The sequence below is a fragment of the Echinops telfairi genome, unplaced genomic scaffold (assembly GCF_000313985.2).
Source record: "Echinops telfairi isolate 266 unplaced genomic scaffold, ASM31398v2 ScPeMD7_9;HRSCAF=40, whole genome shotgun sequence".
Lineage (NCBI taxonomy): Eukaryota > Metazoa > Chordata > Mammalia > Afrosoricida > Tenrecidae > Echinops > Echinops telfairi.
Window position 1 is genome coordinate 50,294,527 of NW_022103906.1, and position 20,889 is coordinate 50,315,415.

At 36.8% G+C, this 20,889-nt stretch overlaps 1 protein-coding gene across 1 annotated transcript in view; it reads right to left on the reverse strand.

The window, feature by feature from the left end:
* Positions 1–200: 200 nt before the first annotated feature.
* Positions 201–20,889, reverse strand: part of MSR1 (macrophage scavenger receptor 1) — a 75,640-nt gene continuing 54,951 nt past the window's right edge. The window contains exons 9-10 of the mRNA XM_004696175.2: positions 14,055–14,243; positions 201–392 (exon numbers count right to left, since the gene is read on the reverse strand). Of these exons, the coding sequence (XP_004696232.1) occupies positions 259–392; positions 14,055–14,243 (323 nt within the window). The 3' untranslated portion in view covers positions 201–258. The remainder of the gene's footprint in view (positions 393–14,054; positions 14,244–20,889) is intronic.

The window sequence follows — 20,889 nt, forward strand, 5'->3', positions numbered from 1 at the left end:
GTCCTTCTCATTCCCCAAGCATAAGATTCTCCAGGATCTGCTTTCTGTGGCTGTAACTCTTTATGGGAGCAAATTATTTATAGAAAAGTTAAAACCACTCCAATGTAAATATATTGTGTGGGAGGTATTCCATACATCTATACAATGTTTTAAAGAGTTCCCCATTTTTGATAATTTTAATCTGATCAACCTGATTTTAATGGATCAAAGAAATAAAAATAATTTGCAACAATAATTATTCCATAATGAAGGAAAATATTATACGGTGCAAGTGACTCCAGCATCTTCAGAGTGTGAGCACGTTCTCACCCCCCATTCTTTGATTCTACACTCTTCGATAGATGATTCTCTCCCAAAGCAAAATACTTCATTTAGCCAAATTGGGCCAGTACCTGCAATAGCCAGATATAACTGCATTAGTACGTATAATTTAGCAGTTGGATGTGTGATAAATATATTTATTCATGCATTAATTTAACAAAAATTTACCAATAATTGTATATGGGTAAGTTCTGTACTATTAGAGTTCAAATATTAATCCCCTGGCTAAGCAATGGCACAGGAGTGGACGGGACAGCGAGGGAAAGAATGTCACAGGTTAGAAGGTCCAAATATAACCTCAGGTGAAGGAAAAGGCAATATACAGACAGAGGGAGATGTGGGGGAAATGGTGGAGACACTGGGAAGTTTGCAAGATTTAAAGAAACAGATGCAAATTATGTTTTATACAAAATCCTGCAAGAGTGGTAGTCTACAAGTAGAGAGATGCTTGCATTGGTACACAGACAAAACAGGTGGGAGATGTTAGAGTGGAAGTATAGCCCCAAATTATATAGGTTGGATGGAAGTTGTTTGCACCGTATATTTAATTTTGCTGCAGATATATCTATGAATGTATTGGAGCATATGGGGCCAAACAACTTGAGGCAATGACCCAACCATGGGGATGGCAGGGTCAATTGGCATAAAGTAGTTCACAAACACAGGAGTCTACATATTAATATGGTGAATATCAACTGGAGTCTTAAAAGCTTTTGAATGTTCATCTAAGGTGCAACTATGAGTCTCCCTTCTTCCAAAGGAAGAGTGATGAAAATGCAAAGGATATAACTACTCCAATAGACTCATAGACCAAAACATCAATCTCTACAACCCTGAGACAGAAAGATCCTGTGGTACCTGGTTACTCCTCCAACTGCTCTGAAAGGGATAACATATTGAGGACCCAGATTGAGTGGGAGAAAAATGTCTAACAGAATTCAAACTCATAAAAGAGACCTGACTTCTTGGTCAAAGAGATATTGGTGGGATCCCTTATCTTTCAGGTCTGGAACTGAAATCATTTAAGATAAAAAGGGTTATATTTACCCAAGGACAAAATTCAGAGTTTGGAAGGAAGGAAGAATGGGAACAGGAACTACAGGGAGGGAGCGGGATAAGCAATAGCACATTGAGAAGATTGCGCTGAATTAGAATAGATATGAATTGGTAGATGTAAAACTACGATCTGCTTTGTAAATCTTCACCTAGTTCACAATAAAACGTTTTAAAAAATGTATTAATGACCCCCTCCAAATTTTATACTCTCTTAACATGTAATCAACTAAATTACAAAATAATAAGAGGTATAATAATATCTATCCTTTGACAGCACAGATAAAGACTAAATTGATATTCCCTAAAGATTTAACAGTTTAGGTTTAAAAAAATAATGTGAAAATAAGGAGAGGAGCATACTTTAATTATAAGCGATATATCTGTAATGACAACAATCTCAGTGAACGCAGGCATATCTTGCTGTATTGTGCTTCACTTTACTGTTTGCAGATGCAATGTTGTTGGTTTTTTTATTAAATAAAAAGCCCGTGGCAACCGTGTGGTAGCCAGTTTTTCCTTGCCGCTTTTCTGCAGTGTTTACTCCATCTCTGAGACACATTTTGGTTATTCCCACAGGATTTTAAACTTTTTCATAATGCTATTGCATAAATCATGTATGCAATTTCATAATAGTATTGTACATAGGAAAATGTAAACTTAAAATTTGGACGTACTGGAAAACCAAATAATTTATGCAACCCACTTTATCACAATATTCACTTTAATTACATGATCTGTAACTCAACCTTTGACATAGCAAACAGTCTTGGAGCATATGGAATGTATATGGAATGTATAATATTCTGCAGCAAGGAGGATTTGACAGCAACATATTCCCTCCTTAGCTTTTGCTGCATTTAAGTTTGCATGTGCCTGGTTTCCCACACATACTATCTATTTTTAATTAAATTCGTACTCATACAATCAGCAAGAGACTCACACATTAAAATGTAAGACGGAAGGAAAGTGGTTACTAAACAGACAAGTATAAAAGGTCAAAGGGATAAATCTGACTTGAACAGATAAAACCTTGTCTGCTGATTCCCCCTTCGATGCACGCTGCACTTGACCTGGTTTTCAACATATTTTGTTTTGTTATTTTATTTGCACTTATTAGGTTTTATCTCTGAGGTGTTATGTCTTTGGGGTCACCCTCTTGAAAAGGTGTTTTTGAGTATATGACACCAAGGATGGGTGAGCCTATAGCGACTGCAAGCTGAGTAAGGGCAGTAGGGGGAGAGGGGTAGTGGAGGTACAGTAGTGGTGGGGTGGAGGCGTAAAAAGGATAAAATTCCAAGGAAGGAAAGAAATGTTTGGAAATGGATTGCCATAGATAGGACTTGTACAATACTGCTTAATGGGATTGAACTATGGAGTGATATGATATGTGAATTGACTCCCAGTTGATCATGTTTTTAAATGTAAGGAAACCATAGGTTCAGAATCTTACTCGTAAGGCAAGCACAAACAAATGAAGTAACAGAGCTAATGCTGACCCCTGTTGTATCTGACCTCCTCCAGACACATGACAAGAGAGCAGCATCGTCAGCACAGGTCTACCTAGTAGATATTGAACCAGCCCATCGTTCTGAGGTAAGGATGCCATTTTACCAATGGATGCAAAAATGACTGGTTTTTGAAATAGATCACTGCTTATTTTAAAACACAATTTAAAAAACTGAATATTTTATCATCTATAAAAAGCCCTCTTGTGTTTTCCACTTAAATTTTGAGAACAAAATCTTTGAAAAACTTTAAGTAATTTGTTTCTTGTTTGGTGTCTTTTAAAATATATACAAAATACAAACTTCCCGATGAGTTTTCAAGATCAACATATCCATCAAGTAATTGAAGAACAATTAGCTTCTACATTTTAACAAATAATTTTGCTAAATCATTTAATACTATGGATATGTAAGTAACTAATAAGATGTTTCCATTAGGATGCTTTTTCAGTCATGACAGCCATATCAAACATATCCAAGGGCTCAAGTGGAAAGCAAATGTTTTGAGAAGGATGATGGAAACAAATGTACAAATGTGCTTGACACAATAGATGGATGTATAGATTGTGATAAGAGTTGTATGAGCTCCCAATAAAATGATTTTAAAAAATATCCAGAAATCACTTTAACTGAGAACCAGACCTTCCCATAGCTATAAAACAAAGTGTTAAATGAAGACTTCCTTTAAAGTGGTATATTGAATGCTATTACTTTTGCTAATTAAAATATACTTTGTAAATGTAATATATAATGTATTATAAAATGTAAATGCACATATATTTAAAAAATTATAGCAGCATACATATACCATATGTGAATAAGTAGATCAGATGTTGGGAATTTTGAAATAACGAACTACATAAACAGGTAGGGATTTTCCAGGTATATATCTCACTTGAGTTAGACAAATTGTACTTAAAATCTTCCACTTCTGTTTTTGTACATCTTATCATTAGTAATATGTATTAAATAAAAAACTACAGAATATGATTTGATAATGTTAGCATATATAAATGCATATGTAATGCTTCTAGCTCTCACAGATGAATACAAAGTAGATTTATGAAGATAATGATAATAACAGACAATAATAATGAAATCTAAAAGCAATGAGGTAGTAGATGTAGGTCAGAAATGGCTTAAGACAGCCACTGGAGAGGAATACCCTTTTACCTTGGGGACTCCCTGAGTGGGGGCAGCATACACATGCCTGACGTGTAGAACTAGGACCAGCCCCTGAACTGTGGAACACAGCATTTATTAATGGGGGTTGGTGGATCCATTGGAAGGCTGGAGAGAAAACTTGGGTCATTGGAAAAGTATTTTGCACTGTGAGTGACTGAAAGAAATGTCGACACTAATCACATTTAGAGTTGTACTGGTGGCAGAAAGCCCCTATCAACCAAAAAGGCAATTAATAGCATGTGTATGTCAACCTTTTCAGGTGCCTCAGGAGGGCAAATTGTTTGCATTTGACTATAATTATAAAGAGGCTGACAGTTACACCAAGCAACACTGCAGAAGAAAACACAGTGGTTGTTCTCATAAAGATTCTATCCCCAATCTACTACCAATTAGTTCTTAAGATATGGCCTTGCCCTATGCTAACCCTCATGAAGAGATCATTGAAAATGTGGGTAGTATAGAGAAGAACGATGAAGAAACCAGATGGTGCCCAGCTTTCAGCAAGAATAGCATCTGGGGCCTTAAAAGCTTGTGTTAAAATCAGGCAGTCATCTCTGTGAGTCATCAACTAAATTCACATGGAAAAAACACACCATCCTGTGTGATCCAAGGGTGTAAATAATAAAATCGAAATCCAAAGGAGAGAAAGGTATCAGACTTTAAATTGTGAAAAATCTGGTTTGCGGAAGGCTATGGATGGCAGTGGAAGCCCAAAATTCCTTAAGGCTCGGGTGAATCCCTCTGAACATAGTCCAGAGTTGGGAATAGCCTTGTTATCAGACAGAGATCACTGGATAGTTGCTTATGGCAGCTATCATTAGGTTAAAATAATAAAATACCTTATCATTCAATTTCCCTTTTGACCCATTTTAAAGTTATTTCAGATTTTCATATTATCTGCATTCTCTTTGGTTGAGGTTTTTCTGTTCTGTTTAGTTATTTTTAAAATTTGTTTATTTGCCTCTGTGTTTTGTATGATTTCCTGTATATAAAATCCAGAAAAGGTAGGTCTATAGAGACAGGAACTGGATTGACATGGTCGAGGAGCTTTCTAAGGGAGGGTGGGGAGAAATGAGGGGCTAAGAACCAAGAGTAAGAGAAGAAAATGTTCTGAAATCAATTCTTGCGATGACTGCACAAATATCCCTAATATGATTGAATGATTAAGTTGTATGATATGTGAAGTATATGCCAACAAAACTCTTTAATAAAAAGAGTCACCAAGCGTCAGAAGTCACTCAGTGGCAAGAGATTCATTTATTTAAATATTTATAATAGACATTTTCTTTGAGGAATTACATTTTTTTAAATTTATTTTTGTTCTCAGAATAAGAGGAAAGTTTAATTTCCACATATCATATAAATTGGAAAGTTAACTTAATTGAAGGATAATTTAGGCTACAACACATGTCTCTTCACTAGATTGAGTGAAAACATAAAAGGTAAAGTTATGCTTCAGTCTACATTGTCATGATAATTTTGATAATTGTCTTTTTATTGATTATAATAGTAATGAAATCAATAGAATTCAAACAATACTTTTATTAGAAAGGCAAGAGTTTAACTTATGAAAACTGTAGTAATAATAATGAAAATTGAAGCCCACTTTTTGGAGAATTCTCTGGGCAGCAGGAAATACCCGAAGGGTTTTGAGCTCTTATTTCATTGAATCTTTAAATAACCTTTCAAAAGTAAGCACAACGATTGTGTCATTTTATAGTTGATATAGTTTTATAGTTGAGGAAATGGAAAATTTAAGAGAATATGTAAATTAGCAGATCCCTGGTGGCCTAGTATTTATGCATTGGGGTGTCATCTGGAAGGTGGGCAGGTGGAAACCACCAGCCATTCTATCGGAGGAAGACCAGGCTCAGGAACTCAGGGGAGCAGTTCTAACCTGTCCCATAGGGTAACGGTAAGCAAGATTGACTCTATGGCAGTGATTGAGGTGACACAGCAGAAGGTCACACTACCTGGACTATCTGCCTTCCATCAAAGGTTTGTCTCTGCGTTACGAGGTTGGGTCTATCAGCATGTATCGTATCCAGTGAGAAATGCAACAAAATAGTAATCATGGGTTCTGGATCAGAATATTATTTCTGCCACTAATATGTCACCATAGTTGATTCAGCTATCTAATACATAAACTCTTACTAGGAGGTCAGCTTCAAGAGATTTTTCAATTTTATTTTGTTCATTTATGTACCTATTCAAAGCACATTTGTTGGTCCAGCACTCATAATTACCACTCTGGTGCGTTTCTCACTGGGTACGATATATGTGTACCATTGAGTAGTTCCGTTTCTGTGTGGTATGTGGTAAAGTTTCAGTCATTGTGAACATGTTCTGAATGGTTATCTATAAGACATGAGTCCCTAGATGGTACAAATGATGAACTTGACTGTTAACTCAAAAGTTGGAGATTCAGTTTCATCCAGAAGAACCTTAGAAGAAAGATCTGGAGGTCCACTTCCATAAAATCAGCCATTAAAATCCCTAGAGAATGCAGTTCTACTATGAAGCAAATGGGGTAATTATGAATAGAATTGACTCGGTTGCAAATGAAACAAAAAATGAAACAAAAGGCAATATGGTAGGTCTTTCCACAGTTGATTCATTAAACTTCTTTTTAATAAGAACCTTTTGGAATAATACAGGTTATTGCTAGTTCATATATAAATAAACCAAGACACTGAAAGGTTTTGTGACTTGCTCAAAATAGCAGAAAAAATAAAGCCAAACAACAAAACAGGATGGCATTTAAAGCGTTATACTATTTATTGGCTAGATATAATCTGATATAGAATTACAGAAAAAATTTCAAAAAATTTGTTGCTGTATTGTATATTAAAATATTCAAAACTATTAAGCCTTCAGGCAAAATTTATTTAAGACATATTTCCCATCTTGTTTGAAATTGCTTTCTGCATTGAAAAATTAATACAAAGGTATCATAAAATCTTATTATATAAACTTTAAAGATTAAAATAGAAATTTGTTTTCATTTCTTTAGGTAATAACTGTTACTCAAGAGTTTTTGTTGTTGCTGCGTCAGTTTTATTAATTTCTAAATTAACGTTTATATTTGTAAGAAATCTATGTGAAATTATTTTGTATTTTAGATGTTTACACTTTCAAATCATATCTATCTATCTTTCTATTTATTTATCTGCATAATTCAAAAATTGTTGCTACAAAATTATAGAAATGTTTATTAGACAAAAATAACAAAATGTGAACAATTGTTTCTTGACATGTTCTACATTTAGGTCTATGTGTTTCTGAAGGATGTTTGTCTGTCTCTCTAATTCTTCCCCAAAGAATTCTTTCACCTTGTATTTTTTTTCCCACCTAGTATTTATGCCACATATAAATGGGAGTTTTCACATAAATGGCCTCAAGTTGTATTCCCTTTAAATGTTCTCTGAGTTTTTTGAAGAATGTGATTAATATTATTCTCCAGTCAAATCTTGCTTCACACTCAAGTGAAGCTTTGCTGAAGATAATTGAAAAATGGTTGTAGGAGTAAATCAGCAGGGATGCCGGAGATTTAAGCCAAATTCAGAAAGGGCGTGCAGCGAATGAGATCATTGTTGATGGTGGATGGGTTTTGGCTGAAAGCAGAGACTACCTGAAAGATGTTTTATAAACTATGCAAAGGCATTTGAGTATGTAGGTCATAGCAAGTTACAAAACGCTTAATTGTTCTAAATTGTATATAAACCAAGAACTGTCGTTCTTACAGAAATGGAATACTGAGCAGGTTAAAATCAGGAAAGGTGTGAGTCAGTCTTTTATCCTTTCACCATACTCATTCTAGCTGTATGCTGAGCAAATAATATGAGAAATGGAATTGCATGAAGACAATCATAGAATCAACATTAAAAGAAGCCTGACTCATTAACAACTGGTGATATGCAGATGACACTACTTGGCTTACTGAAAGTGAAAAGAACTTGAATCACCTACTGATGAAGACCAAGGAGCACAGTATTCAGTAAAGGTTATATCTCAACACAAAATAGAAATCTTCACAACTGGAACAATAAACCGCATGAGAAAAGAGAACACTCGCCAAGGATTTTCTTACTTGTATGTATGGGCAATTAGCATCCAATGATGAAGCAGCAGTCAAGAAATCAAATGCCATGCTCTGTTGAACAAATCTCAAAAGAGCTCTAGAAATGGTTAAAAAGCAGAGATGGCATTCTGAGAACTAAGGCCCTCCTGACCCAAGCTGTGGCATTTTTTAATGGCATGTAAAAGCTGAACAATTACTAAAGACCAGAGAAGAACTGAAGTAGCTGAATGAACTGTGGTGTTTTTCTAGACCATTGAAAGCTCCACGGATTTCCGGAGGAACAAGCAGATCGGATTTGGAAGAAGCATGGCGAGAGTGTTCTTCAGAAGTGAGGACAATAAGACCGGCCTCATGTACTTTGGACATATTTTCTAGTCCAAATATATCCTAGTCTCTGCAAAAGGACATTATGCTTGGTAAAAAGAAGGTCAATGGAAAAGGAGAAGACCTTCAACAAAATGAATTCACACAGCAGATGTGATGATGGGATCACCCATAGCAATGATTTCAAGGATAGCTTAGGCCAAGACAAGGGTTCATTTTCAGGTGACTTGATGGTCCCTAACAATGACAACTAAAATTTCACAGATGCAGTCATCTTTTCAATATTGATGTTAATGTGGAAAGGTTATTATGGAATGTAAAATGAATAATAGAAAATTCAGAAAGAGTTGGCTGAAATGATCAAAGGAGGGCATTAATTAGGATTTTCTCTTTCTCTTGGCCTTTGTCATTTGGAGCATTGGTATACACCTAGGAGAAGATAAGAGAGCGGTTTCAAGGCCACCCTTACTTACCTCTAGCTTCTGGACCCAGCTCAGTTGTACTTGGAACGAATGCCCAGAAATATCCCCACTGTCTTCTAAAAGCTCACTAGGGTTGGCTCCAGGGAGAAAACAGGAACTAGGGGTTAGAAAACTCAGATGGGGAGAAAGGAGTGATGTACTCTCTTGTTGCCTTTCCCATGCAATCGCCAGCGTGAAATGCCTCATAGTGCCTCATTAATTTAACCTTTCTGTCTACTCAGAAAAAAAACAAAGAGCATTCTGCTTTATGCAAAAGGTGCATCCAAATGAAAAAAACCTATTTAAAAAGAGTGTGCTTTAGGCTTTATTCCTATAAATCATTTTGCCTGCAGCTGCCAAAGGAATTGTTCTTAAAGCTCATGAGGATTATCTGTGGTAAGACATGTTTGCTATTTTAAAACCAGAAATTTAAAAGAATAGAAAAGAAGAGCTTGTCTACAGGAAATTGTATTATTTCTATAATGGGGAAATTAGGCAAAAAGAGTACATTTAATTTTTTTTAATTTTAATTATATACAATATAATGCTGATCTAATTCCTCTTACTTTTTCTGAAAGAATGATAAAATAATTAGAACTCAAATGCTTATCTTCCCTACCCATGTAGTCAACTTTCTAAGTTTCCTGTCCTGTCTCTATTCTGCATGCTTGTTGCCTTTTTTTCCCCCTCTTGAGTGAAACCTTAGTGGAGGAGTGGAAGACTAAGGAGTTTAAATGGCTTTACATAAAAAAGAGATTGTTTGCCTTGGCTAACCCAAAATATGCTTACAATGTAAGCCTATTTCTTAAAATACAATGTACAGTGAAGCGGATCATGAAATTCGTTTCTTATACTTTTTTTCCCTCAGAATAAATAACTTTGGTTTGATTATTTATTCCTCCAAGCTCATCAGGCTTTATGATTTAAAAATTTTCATAATCTTTCTCCAGTTGTTTGTTACTGAGCTCTAGACAGAGATTTTAAACAAGATCTGGATCCATATTGAGTTGGGTGGAAATATTACTTAGAGTTTCACATAGTATACTTCTGCAGCCATGTGTCTATACAACAAAAAAACCATTCAACCCGTGGTTCTCTATGACCCTAGAGCATCACCACACAACATAAATAAGACTGATTTTATCCACTTATGGAGATGGATAAATGCATTTTTGATTGTGCAGTTTGTATTCTTGTTTTTCACTGCCATTGAGTAGATTTTGCCTCGTAGCACATGGTTTCCAAGACTGTGAGTCTTTACAGAGCAGATGCGCTGATTTTTCTCCTGAGGAGGGCTGCTGGGTTGGAACCACAGAACTCGCAGCTAGCATTCCTAGAAGTGATAATCTCTCATAATTGAGCATTATTTACATGAGAACCTTAAATCGGCTCAAACCGAAACCATATTCAATACCTTGGAGTCAGTGCTGACTCATAGCGACCCCCAGTAGGTTTCTGAGACTATAACTGTTCACGGGAGTAGAAAGCCCAGGCTTTTTCCCGCGGAGCTACTGGTGGTTTCGAACTGCCGACCATGCGGATTGCAGGCCAATTCCTAGCCACTACACTACCAGGGCTCCTTTTCATATGTTCGTTTCATATATTTAAAATGCAAAATGAATGCAACATATTGATATCATTATTCCTATTTTATTAGAAAATAAATTGAAATGCTGAGAGATAAGTATCAGAGCTAAAATTTAAACTCCCATCTCTTTCTTAATAAAACTCACTGCCTTTCAAATTCACTTGATTGTTGTTAGTCCCGTGAGTCAGTCCTGACTAAGGGCCACCTTATATAGAACAGAATAAGATGCTGCAAGTCCTGTGCCATCATCATCATCATCATCATCATCATCATCATCATCATCATCATCATCATCATCGAACGAAGCACTTGAATCCGTGGTGGTGTAAACAGTTAATCACATGACTACTAACCTAAAAATTGCTGGTTGAAACATCTCCCTCCGCTTGAAACCTAGCAGCCATTCAGTGGGAGAAAGATGAGACTCTCTACTCCTGTGAAGCTTACAGCCTTAGAATCCTACTCTGTCCTAGTGTAAGAAAAGGAATTAGACAGTAGCAATGTCATATGTATTTGAATATATTGTCCTCTGCAAATTCTCCCTAGCCTGTGCAACACATTCTTAACAATTTACTAGGCCATCAAAGTGAAAATACAGAACTATACATGGTATAAAATAATTGTGCAAAGTCTGTCAATCTTATAAAGGAGAAAGTACCCTCTCTCTTCCCTATTTCTTTCATGCTCTTTATGGAAGATCAACTTGAAAGCAATTGGTGTCATGAGGCCAAGCAACTGCGTATTTTTCTCTCATGACTCCCCCTGGTCCCTTGAGACGAGATGGTGGCATGGTTACGAGGTGAGCTGCTATCTGCAAGGTCCACAGGTTACAATCACCAGTTGCTCCGCGGAAGAAAGACTGGGTTTTCTACTGCAGTAAGGAGTGACAATCTTGGAAACTCAAAGGGGAATATCAAGGGGCAGTTCTACTCTCTCCTATAAAGGTCGTTATGGGTCAGCATCGACTTGATAGTTGTGAGTGCGCTGGTGGCTTGTTTATTTTTTGAGAATAACAATGATCCTCCTGGGACCAAGAAGTCCTGGGTGTTGCAAAATGGATAACACACGTCGCTGCTAACTGAAAAGTTGGTGGTTTGGTTCCTCTAGAAGCCTCTTGAACAAAATGCCTACTAACTTCTCAAAAACTCAGCCACTGAAAACCCTATAGAGTGCAAGTATACTCTTACAAAAGTGAGGTCATCATGAGTCAGAATCGATTTAACTGGCATCGGGGTAGATCAGGGATGATGTAGCTTATGCCCAGGCAACATCACGGGGAGGTAAGCATATAAAAGGCACCCTCCACTCCAGTTCCGGAGAACACACCATGTGAGTGAAATTGGTCACGCTCACACTCACCCAGCCCAGACATCGAGTATGTCGTGACTTCTCCAGCACTCTTTCTCCCCATTTCTCTTTATCTGTATTTTAAATCACTCTATTTTCTTGCTTGCCAACTAACCAATGGGACCAAACAAAACTTAAACATTACAGGTTGTCATATTTTTTTAAAAAATATTGTTTGTTTTTTGCTTTTACTTGTTTGTTTTTGTTTTTCTTTTGACCTATGTGTATCTATAAGATAGGCAGGACAAACAATCCTGAGTAGAAAACAATGGAACTGGTGGTTCTGGGGGGAAATGGGAGAGGGGGGTGGGTAGGGAGGGGAAGTAGGGAGCCAACAAACACAGGGGTAAGGGAACAACAAGAGATCTAAAATTGATGGTGAGGAGGGTGTATAATGCCTAGTGGGGTTTGATCAAGTGCAATGTATCTGAGAGGAATTACTAAAAGCCAAATGGAGGATGAGCATTATAGTGGGATAGGAAGAAGGTGAAAGGAAATAGAGGAAAGAACCAGGAGACAAAAGCTATTTATAGAGGTATAGCTATAGGTATGTATATATGTAAATATGCTAATTTATAACGAAAGGGATAGAGACCAGTGTACATATATTTATATGTTAAGTATTAAGGTAGCAGATGGACTTGGACCTTTACTCAAGGCCTTCATTTAAACAAGAACACTCTGTTCTAATTGGCCCTGTTTGATACTCACCTTCCCGACAATTGCTGAAGACAAAATGGGAGCATAAGCAAATGTGGTGAACAGAGCGATGGTGCATGACTATCAAAAGATATAGCATCTGGGGTCTTAAAGGCTTGAAGTTAAACAAGCAGCCATCTAGCAGGGAAGCAACTAAGCCCACATGGAGAAATCACACCAGCCTGTGTGATCATGAGAAGTCAATGGGATCAGGTATCAGTTATCAAATGATCCAAACAAACAAGGACATTGATGTGAATGAGGGGATTTGGAGTGGAGACCCAAAGCCCAACTGTAGAGAATCAGATATCCCCGCACAGAAGGGTTATAAGGAAGGGATAATTCAACCAAGTTGCTGTATAACACCAAGGAAATACACATCATTCCGCTAGTTCCTGAATTCTTCTTTGCCCCAACTACCATGACCCAGTTCTACTTTACAAATCGGACTCAACTGGAGTTGATACATTGGTACAGAGAAGAGCTCTTGACACATGGAATTCAGGACAGATTAAACCCCTCAGGAACAGTAGTGGGAGTATCAATACCATGAGGGTAGGGGGATGGTCAGGGAGGGGGAAGAAGGAGAAAGGGGGAACCCATCACAAAGCTGGCTATATAGCCCCCCCACACTGAAAGGGATGAATAACAGAAATGTGGGTGAAGGAAGACAATGGACAGTGTAAGATATGAAATAATAATTATAATAGATAATTGATCAAGGATTCAAAGGGTGATCGGATGGAGAGGGAGGGGGACAAAAGAGGAGCTTATAACAAGAGCTCAAGTAGAAAATGTTTTGGAAAGATGATGGCAACATATATACAAATATGATTGATATAATTGATGTATAGAATGTTATAGGAGCTGTAAGAGCCCCCAATAAAATGATTTTTTAAAAAGAGAAATGTATTGCAGTAAAATATACATAACAAAAAATTACTATCTTAACCATTTCAAAATGCACCACTCGGTGACAACTTAGTTGCCAATGTTGTGCAATTATCACCATCATCTGTTCCCCCAAAGTTTTGCATCTTCCCACACAGAAACATGGACTGCTTTGAGCAACTGCACCCTTTTGTGTATTTGTAACAGTTCCTGTTAGTCTTTTTAATTTCTACTTTCTAAGAAAAGCCATTTCAAAATTCTCACCCAGAATTCTTTCCTCTTATCCACCTGCTCTTGTCATCTATATTTACATACATTACCCTCCCTGCTTTTCATCACGCCAATGAGCTCTCGTGCAGCAGATGTACCCAATGCAACTCGTTACCTGATTTCTTGACGGCTCCTTCATGAGCATTGATTGTGATTCCAAACAAGCAAGCCCAAATCTTTGAAAACTTGGATGCTTTCTCCATTTATCAGGATGGTATTTATTGGTCTTCTTTTGTGAGCACTTTGGTCTTCTTTCCGTTGAGTTGTAATCAGTACCTCCGTCTTTAGGGAATGCCTACATTTTACTTATGTTAGATTTGTCTTACCTTGTCCAAAATGAGCTCCTTTATGGACACTTAGAACTCCTTGGTATCCCAAACTCCTACAGACTACATAGCCACTGCGCAATTCCCAGCGGTCATCACAAATTGTGCCCCACTGGCCATTGTGGAAGATCTCCACTGTCCCCTCGTGGGGTCCACTTCCTCCAACAAGCCGGACAGTCTTGAGTGGAGCTGCAACAAAAGCAATCAGATAATCAGATTCATGTTGTGTCACAATGCTTTTATGTATCCTTTGTTGTTGTTTTTCATGGTCTTTAGTTCATTTTTCCTGTAATGTCTACTACTGGGAAAAATATAAAACTTTCTAGCACCACCTGTTGGTAAAGAGTTTAACTGCAAAAATTGCATTAGTACATGATGAAAGGTAAAATCCATTGTTCCAAGACTTAAATGATATCATGTGAACACGTTATGCTCCAAAGACTTTAAAATTCAATGATTGAATTTTATAGATTTTGCATAAAATTCAATGATTGCATTATGTAGATTTTGCATACCATTTAGAAAACAAATATGAAGAAGTGCTTCAATATTTTCTTAGTACACTAACACACAAACTCATACTGAAGTGATTTCCAGTGGTATAGCTGACTGAGGAATAGGTATTTTATAATATCATAAACACAAAAATTAGAGGCCCAAGACTCATATACTTTACCATGATAAGTAAAATAAGTAATTCTTTTGGACTATAATAACCCTACATATGCACTTAGACATAGCAAGATCATCCTTATTAGGAAGACCCTGGGTTTATCAAAAATTATTATTTTCCTCCTTTATTTCTGTATTTTTCTTTATTGAAAAATAATTGAGACAAGATTAGACAAATGTTGGATGCTTTGAGAAATGATTAAGGTAAATCTATAAAAAACCTATATGTATTTAATGTCACATTGTATAAAATCTCGATAGACTTAAAAAGCAATGTATGTAAATGTGAAATAACCCTTTATTGTTCTTAAAAGCCAACACACATTTTTTAACTTAAGGGCAGATATATAAAAGTGTACATCTAAATAGATCTATGAATGTGGTAGAGTTTATAGGAGACGAGTCATGACAGCTTCTTTGGAAACCAAACACCTTAAAGAAATGTGATGCCCGTCCTGAGAGATCAGGGCCACAGTCTTAGGACAAACTGGCCTCGCACTTCATAAAGAAAATACTCCACATCCCAAGTCCTTCACCGCTTATGAGCAGTTCTCCAAAGTTCTACTATGGGGTCTCCTTATCCAGAGGAAAGAAAAGACACATGGAGACAATTCGACTAGTGACAAGAAGACAAAGTCGTGTAATACTGCTACCACGTCTCTGAAAAGAATCACATTAGAAAGCCCTGGATAGAGTGGGAGAAAACGTGGGCAGATCTCAAAATTAGAAACGCGAGCAGGACTGTGGTTGAATTTAGGAGCCATTGCATCGGTTCCTAGCCACAGTGACCCCAAGCTCTCTCCACAGAAGGAAACACTGCCGGTTCATGCCATCCGCACAACCTCTCCTGTGCTTGAGCCCATGGGTGCAGCCCCTCGTCAGTCCTTCTTGTTGATGGGCTTCCTCTTTCCCGGCCCCTAGGCTTTACCAAACAGCATGCCTTTCTCTAAGAGCCGGTCTCTCCTAACGTGTCCCAAGCAGGTATGATGAAGCTCTCGCCATTCTTTCCTCGAAGAAGCGCTCCACCCTTACTTCTTTCTTTTTCTTTTTTTTTCACCCTTACTTATTTCAAGACAGATTTATTTGTCCTTGTTTAAAAATCCTTTTATTGGGGGCTCTTAAAACTCTTATCACAATCCATCCATATATCCATTTTGTCAAACACATCTGTACATATGTTGTCATCATCTTTTTCAAAACATTTTCTTTCTATTTGAGTCCCTGCCAACAGCTCCTCATTCCCCCCCTTCCCGCTCCCCCATGCTCCCTTGATAATTTATAAATTATTCTTTTTTTTCCATGTCTTACACCAACTGCTGTCTCATTTCACCCACTTTTCTGCTGTTTGCCCCCCTAGCATGGGATCCATACGTTGATCATTGTGATCACTTCCCCCTTACTCCCTTCCCCCCACCCCTTACCCTCCTAGTATCCTGCTCCCCTTACTGGTCCTGAGAGGTTTATCTGTTCTGGAACCTCTGTGTTGTGAGCTCTTATCTGTACCAGTATACATATTCTGGTCTAGCCAGATTTGTAAGATAGGATTGGGGTCACGGTAGTGCAGGTGGGAAGAAGCATTAAAGAACCGGAGGAAGGTTGTGTGTTTCATCAGTGATATACTGTACACTGACTGGCTCTTCTCTTCTTTGTGGCCATTCTGACAGGGGGTGTCCAATTGACGATTAATGGTCTCCACTCTCCCCCTCAATCCCATAGATTTACCTCGGCAACTCATTGTCTGATCTCTTGACTGCTACTTCATGAACATTGTGGATCCAAACAAGACCAAATCTTTGAAAACTTCGTTCTTTTCTCCAGTTATCATGATGTTACTTATTGGTCTTTTGTGAGGATTTTGGTATTCTTCACATTGAATTGTAATCAATACTAAAGGCTGCAATCCTGATCATCATTAGAAAGTGCTTCAAGCCTGCCTCATTTTCAGCAAGCCAGATTGCATCATCTCACATCGCTGATGTTAATCAGTCCTCCTTCAATCCTGATGCTGCATGCTTCTTCATACACTCTAACCTAGCCTCTCTGATTTTTTGCTTGGCATACAGATTGAATAAGTATAGCGAGGGAATGTAACACTGACACACTTTTCCGATTCTAAACCATGCAGTTTTCCATTTTTCTGTTACCACAACTGCCTCTCGATCCATGTACAATTTTTGCATGAGCATAATCACATGTTCTGGAATTCCCATTCTTCTCAAGGCTACCCATAGTTGTTATGATCCACACAATCAAATGACTTGGCATAGTCAATAAAATACAAGTAAGCATATTTCCTGGTAGACTGCTTTCAGCAAAGATATATCTGACATCTATAATGATATCGCTTGTTCCATGTTCTCTTTTGAATCCAGCTTGGACCTCTGGCAGCGCGCTGTCAGTGGCCTGCTGCAACCTTTGTCTGCGATCCTCAGCAATATTTTACTGGCATGTGATGTCAATTATATTGTTCTTAATTTGAGCCTTCTGTTGGATTATATTTCTTTGGAGTGGGTACAAATATAGATCTCTTCCAATCAGTTGATCAAGCAGCTGTCTTCCAGATTTCTGGGCACAGAGAGTATGTGTTTTCATGGTTTCATCAGATTGTTGCCACATTTCATTTGGGATTCCATCCGTTCCCGAAGTCTTGTTTTTGGCTGATGCTTTCAATGTAGCTTGAACTTCTTCCATGGTTATTCCTCATATGCCACCTTCTGGAATGGTTGAAAGTTGATTAGTTCTTTTTGGAACAGGAATTCTGTGTATTCTTTCCATCTTCTTTTGAGGCTTCCTGCATAATTCAATATTTTGTAAATAGAATATTTCAATAATACAATCCAGGCTTGAATGTTTTTTCTTGAATTCTGGCAGTTTAAGATATGCTGAGTGTGTTCTTCCTTTTGGGGTTTCTGACTCAAAATCTTTGCACATTTCTTTGATAACTTTTCCCTTTTTCTTCTCAAGCTCCCATTTGAGATTTTTCTATCCCAATCTTTGATTTAATCATTTTTTATTTATCTTAGCTACTCTATGACTAAGAGCGAGTTTAAGAGTCTCAACTGATGCCCACCATGATCTCATTTTTACTTTTTTTTTTTAAATGACCTTTTGCATTCTTCAGGAATGATATTCTTGATATTCTCCCACAGGTCAACAGGTCTTTTGTCATTAGTGTTCAGTGGAGCAAATCTGCTCTTGAGATGCTCTAGAAACTCACATTAGATAGAGTCAAGCTAGTATTTTGGTCTAGTGAACATTTAAAAATGTTCTTCAACTTCACCCTGAATTTTCATAAGAGCAATTGATGGTCTGTTCCACAGTTAGCCGTGGTCTGGTTTTACCTGCTAATATTGAGCTGCTTTTCCATCATCTCTCCCCACAGATTTAGTCAATGCAGTTTTTGTGTATTCTAGGACTACTGTTTTGAAACTGGCCCCCACTGCACTCAAGAATATGACACTTTCTCTTCATATTTGGAACTGAATTTATTGTTAGATTAATAAACTGTTTAAGACCACAATGGCAGAATCTACCCAAAAACAAAGCTCAGAGAGCTAAGAAAGAAGGAGGAGTGGAAATAGGAAATACAGCGAGGAACTGAGAGAAACAATGGTACATTGAATGTTATTACAAGTGATGAGATGAATCGGAACTCAGATGAATTATTGAATATAAAATCATGACCTGCTCTGTAAAATTTCACCTAACTCACAGTAAAATGTTTTCATAAAAATAAAATTAAATAAATGAAAATGTACAACTAATATAACAAAATAAGTTCATCAGGTCGATCACAATTTCTTCAAACAATTTGTCTTATATTTGTTTTAAAACATTTTGGTTAAAAAAATTTTTTAAAGATAAAGATGAAGTAGTTTTCAAAGGTTAATTAGTGCTAAATTAAAAAAAACACATTATTTTCTAATGTTCCAAAAGCCAATAAATTAGTAATTCAAATATAAATTTGAAGAACACCGTATTACACAAAGCTAAATGCAATTGTTATGAACATTATATACAGAAAAGCAAAATGCATTTGTCAAGACAAAAAATCTGATATGAAAATGGAATTTGATTATTGGTTTCATAACTCAATTGTGTTCTATAACTTTTTTCTAATTTTAATATAATATTTGAAAGGTAGATTGTTCTCTGTGTGTAAAAAAAAGAGACAAGTCTTTATTATAAAACTGCATGATTCACTCAGAAACAAAAGAAGGGGAGTATGTTTATATATTAAAATTATAATTAGTCCCTTGATTCTATAATTCACTGTTAAATACCAAATTAATGTAATTACACCCAAGTACATAAACCATGAATCACTTAATAAATATGTTTAAAGTATTTCTTGAAGAAATAAATATTTGCTAATATAGTATTCAAATTTTCAATTACTAAACAAAATACCTGGTTGACCCAATCATTCCCCATAATTGTTTAAGAAAATGAGACAGAAAAATATTCTGTTAAGAATATATTGTGTGTTATGTGAACTATGTACAAACAAAACTATTTAAATCAAAAGAATAGATTGTGTAAAATTTTTAAATATTAGACTTAAGTTGTCTTCATTAGCTTCATGACCAAATGCTTAGCTTTATAGAATCAAATTTCCAAGCATAATGTATTTATCATATATCATGAAAAATAGGCATGTTCAAGACTTAGTTATATGAGCCTGGTTGTCTTATTGCTCAGACAGGGGTATGTAAGGATTATCACTGCTCATTCTTTACAGAAAGCAAACAGAAACTAAAAAATACAAGCTTGATGTCCTAGAGTCCAAGCCAATTCAGAGAGTAGAACTGTTCTATAGTTTCCAATGGTGTCATCTTTACAGAAGCAGATTTATCTGTCTCCCATGAAGCAGTTCATGAGTTTAAATTACTGACCTTTCAGTTAGCAGCCAGTCTTGTAGACACTCATACCCCTCCCAGAATGGAAATAATTGTTGTTTTGAAGGCTTGTTGCTCAACTTTAGCATGCATCAGAATTACAGCTGTTTCTGACACACTAGGTCAGGAGTGTGACTAAGAACTTGCACTTTATCAAGTTCCCCGGTGATGATGATGATGTTAGTAAAGGGTCCATGTTAGGAGAACAACTGACTAAAAGATCACATAATTTATTGTGAAGAGGAGATATTTTGTATCCGAAATACCTACTGATACTTGTACAGTTCTTTGACCTCATTTCCTATTTCAAAGAGAATTCTTTAAATTCCTCTATGAACATATTTAGGGTCAATATGTTAAATTATGTATACACATTATCTATTATCTGCAAAACCACAGTGGCTAAGAACTTGGCAGCCAACAGAGGTCAGAAGGTCAGTGGTTTGAACACACAAATCTCTCTACTAAAATATATATACAATCTGCTTTTATAAGATTTTCAGCTGTAACAGAGGCAAATTCTGTTACAGACACAATCCTGCTGTAGTGGTGATCTATGAATACATGTTTGGATAGAGATACAAGGTAAATATGAGGAAACATACAAGGGGCAATGTTATGAAATCTTCTTAGATATATATAACTTATCGTTTCTCAAAATTATTTGGCCTGCCATCCACTTTTCAGAAAAAGAAAAAAGAAAAAGAATCAGCGACCCCTTCACATAAAAACTTTTGTGCTATATAGCCCATAATCCAGGATAAAATGTAGGTATTTCCTTTTACAGCCCCCTAGGGCAGTATCCCCCACTTTGGGGAACATTGATATGAACAGAAACATTGAGGGAATGAGATGGTGCATGGGCCTTGGGCTCAGGATCATATTCATAGGGACCACCAAGGTCAACAGATACAACATAGTTGACAAAGAAACGATTCCATATTTTAATTTGGCAAGTAACACCCAGAATCTTAAGAAGCTGGTGAGCAGCCAGATAAAGTGTAACTACTGGCCTCTCCCTATCCAGAGGAAAAAAAAGTGATAAAAATCTAAGACATATGGAAACAAATAGTCCATTGGACTAAGGGGCCACACAAACACCCGTCTCCATAACCCTGTAACCAGAAGAATGGTGGTGCCCAACTACACTGCTCACTGCTTGATTAGGAGGTCCTGGATAGAATGGGGGAAATTGTGGAATAAAACTCCAAATCTTCAAAGAGGGCAGGCTTACTGGTTAGATAGGGACAGGTGGGAGCCCCTCA